At 34.6% G+C, this 3,106-nt stretch overlaps 1 protein-coding gene across 1 annotated transcript in view; it reads right to left on the reverse strand.

Moving 5' to 3' along the window:
- Window positions 1-783: 783 nt before the first annotated feature.
- LOC108748526 (lipase member H-A-like) overlaps window positions 784-3,106 on the reverse strand; it is a 13,382-nt gene continuing 11,059 nt past the window's right edge. The window contains exons 4-6 of the mRNA XM_018486751.1: window positions 1,287-1,487; window positions 1,046-1,205; window positions 784-928 (exon numbers count right to left, since the gene is read on the reverse strand). Of these exons, the coding sequence (XP_018342253.1) occupies window positions 784-928; window positions 1,046-1,205; window positions 1,287-1,487 (506 nt within the window). The remainder of the gene's footprint in view (window positions 929-1,045; window positions 1,206-1,286; window positions 1,488-3,106) is intronic.

Genomic DNA, 3,106 nt, shown 5'->3' on the forward strand with positions numbered 1-3,106 from the left:
GCCAAGAAAAACGCTCGAAGTGTAGTCCGGCCTAGTTTATCAAGTACTCATTGTCAACAACGCGTAGAAAGGCAAATACGCCCGGCATCGCCGCTCACATGTTATCGCACCGTACCGAAAGTCACATCGATAGCTGCTATGCACATTTGCGATTATAATATTGTATAATATGAGACCGATTATAATACATATATAAACATTACAAAAATAACACATACACAAACCGCAATAAATTTCTGTGAATAAGAATCTCTTTCTTTCTCGTTTGCTGGAAATTACAAATTTTGGACAAAACGTATTTTGAAAGTCTGCTCCTCATATGTATTATAATCACTCTCATTATATTATAATCGCGAATGTGCGTAGCAGCCATCGACGCGAATCTCTCAACGCGATATGGTGAGACATGCGAGTGGCGATGTCAAGCAGCAACGCACTTCCCCTCTTGCTTCTCTAACGCGCTGCCGGCAGCAAATACTTGATAAACTGGATTATATCTTAAGCGATCAGAGCGTTTCTCTCAGCGTGCTGTCATTAGTAAAATTACAAAATTTAATAGTTACTTTCTATTTACACACAAGCGAAATTGAGCTGAGTATTTTATACTCAAATTAATGACGTTACTACTTATTTACTTTGATAAAAATCACATTTCAACACAGGTTATAACCTCTTTGAAGTGAATTTACGAGACTCACTAAAGCACATGGTCTCTTGTGCAGATTATGAGTAAAAACCAATTGAATACCACTTGTCAGAATGCAAAAGAAACGTACAACTGAGTTACAAGTGAGAATTATCTGAGAATCGGTGTAAATGGAAAGAACTAAAATCTCGATTATCATTGCAAATATCGATATTGGACTTCGTATTCATCTCGATCCCATCTATCTTCTTGTGAGTTATAACAAAAGTCTCGCGAGATATCCTGTACATAGAAAATAAATTATGTAAAAAATTCTAAGAAATTGTTTACTAGATATAATTTTATAAAATAATAATCTTTTCTTAGATATATCATTTATTTCAAAATTTTTTCACTGACGCGCTGATTGGAGTGGCATATCCCATGATAATCTGCGTGTTATTATTGCATTTGCCAGAAGCCAGATGAGATAATGAAGAACATTGTACACCTAGGAAGGCAGATTCGTTGATCAGAGACTCTGCGTAGAATTTCCAAGAACGCTGATGGCTACAGAAATCTATCAATGAAATGACAAAAAGAGATGTAAAAGGTATAATCTGTTTAACTGCAAATTTTAAATGAGAAAAAATATATATACCATCTTTGCTATAAAATTTAGGATGTTGTGGACAGCCGGGTTGTATGCGTTTACCACCATTTGGGAAAAAGTCCACTGTGCCTGTAGTCCTGGCAATACCATAAAATCCATAATCTGTGTGTATGATATCCACAAAACGAGCGTCAGAGAACGAAAGATGAGGTTGAAGAAAGTTGTAAAGGGGACCAGCAGGATCCAATCCTATACAAAAATATTGAAAAGTATATAATAATATAATAATATTTAAATATATGCATCAAACCTTAATGAAAATAAAAGTCAGAGCGTAAGTCGAATGTAATGGGAGAATAACAGAAGCGTAAACAAAACTCGTAGGAAGCGAAAACTGAAACATCAAAATGTAAAAGAAGCGTAAATGTTTCTTTTACATTTCATTGTTCCAATTTTCGCCTTTTAGAAATTTCGGTCATGCTTCTGTTACTCTTCTATTACATTTGATTTATGCTCCGATTTATATTTTCATCAACTATATCTTTTTACTTTTAATGTATTGTCCGGTTTGTATTTTCAACAAAATTTACTGTTAATCCGAATTACTCAAAATTATTTTGTTTTCTTTTCGCTTGTGGAATGCGCCGTCTTCATTTATACGTGTTTACCGGCGCGAGACAATCACGTACGGAACTCGTGCCATGCGCGTCGTTGTACTATAGGAAAAGCGGCCTGAAATCTATAACGAAGAACTAATAAAATAAAATAAGCTTCATAACGTCATTGATTAACAAAAGACTAATTAAATACATTAAATAGATAAATCGAGCTACTTGTACGCCGAATTTCAGGTTAATGTGACGCGTATAATTATCGAGGAAATTTTATGCCCATATATGGTAGCGAGCTAATCGATTTCCGGAGAAAATCGGGCCCTCTTTATTTCCCTAGAGATCTTATAATCAAAGTTTGGCGAAAATGGAACTTCTGATTGGTTCTCTACTTTAGTCCACTCAGTATTCTTCGTACATTGTCGAAAAACGAGTGTGAAGAAAAGAAACATATATTAGCTACAAGCAGGTGAATAAAACTTGTATCAAAGAGCTCAAAAATCGCTCCGAGATCTCAAACAAGAAAGAAAAAACTAATAAATTACACAATTTGGCCGATTGATCAACTCAATTGGTTTCTTCAAATATTGTTGTTATGTATTGCTTGTCACGTATCCTAACACTTTTTGCGTATGCATTCATATGAGAAAGCAATATCTGTTATTTCTTTCTACCACCATTTTTAATCTACCTTTGCCAAACTCTGATTATACGAGTATGTATTCACGTAATCTACTTAGTTTTCTTTTTGTTTGGCTAACGTAGCTGGTTCATAATCATCACATGAAATCTTATATACATTTTGATTCGAAAGCAATTCTAATTTATCTTTACCTCTCTTAATTTTTTAAGGTGTTGATGATGGAGAAAGCTAATTTACAATAAAATATAAGGTGTAGTAAAAAGAAATCTATTATTTTTCCAATAGATGGCTTTAGTAATCTGTATCTCGCGTTGTATAAGTGCGATCGGGTTACGTCAAATGGCGTTAGAAAGATAAGATTTCGTACTAAAAAAACTTCTCAGACAGTTTTGTGATTGCTTAAGTCAGTATTGTTTGAGCGCGTGATGGTGTTCAAAGATGGACACCAACAAAGAGAAAATACGCCATATTTTACAGTTTTTCTTCGATAAAGGCGAAAACGCAAGCCAGGCGGCTGAAAATGTGAATAGTGTTTATGGTCCTGATACTGTAACAGTCAATATCGCGCAAGTTTGGTTTCGTCGATTCCGTTCCGGTAATTTTGATGTCAAAGA

This window comes from Trachymyrmex septentrionalis, unplaced genomic scaffold (genome assembly GCF_001594115.1).
Source record: "Trachymyrmex septentrionalis isolate Tsep2-gDNA-1 unplaced genomic scaffold, Tsep1.0 scaffold23, whole genome shotgun sequence".
NCBI lineage: Eukaryota > Metazoa > Arthropoda > Insecta > Hymenoptera > Formicidae > Trachymyrmex > Trachymyrmex septentrionalis.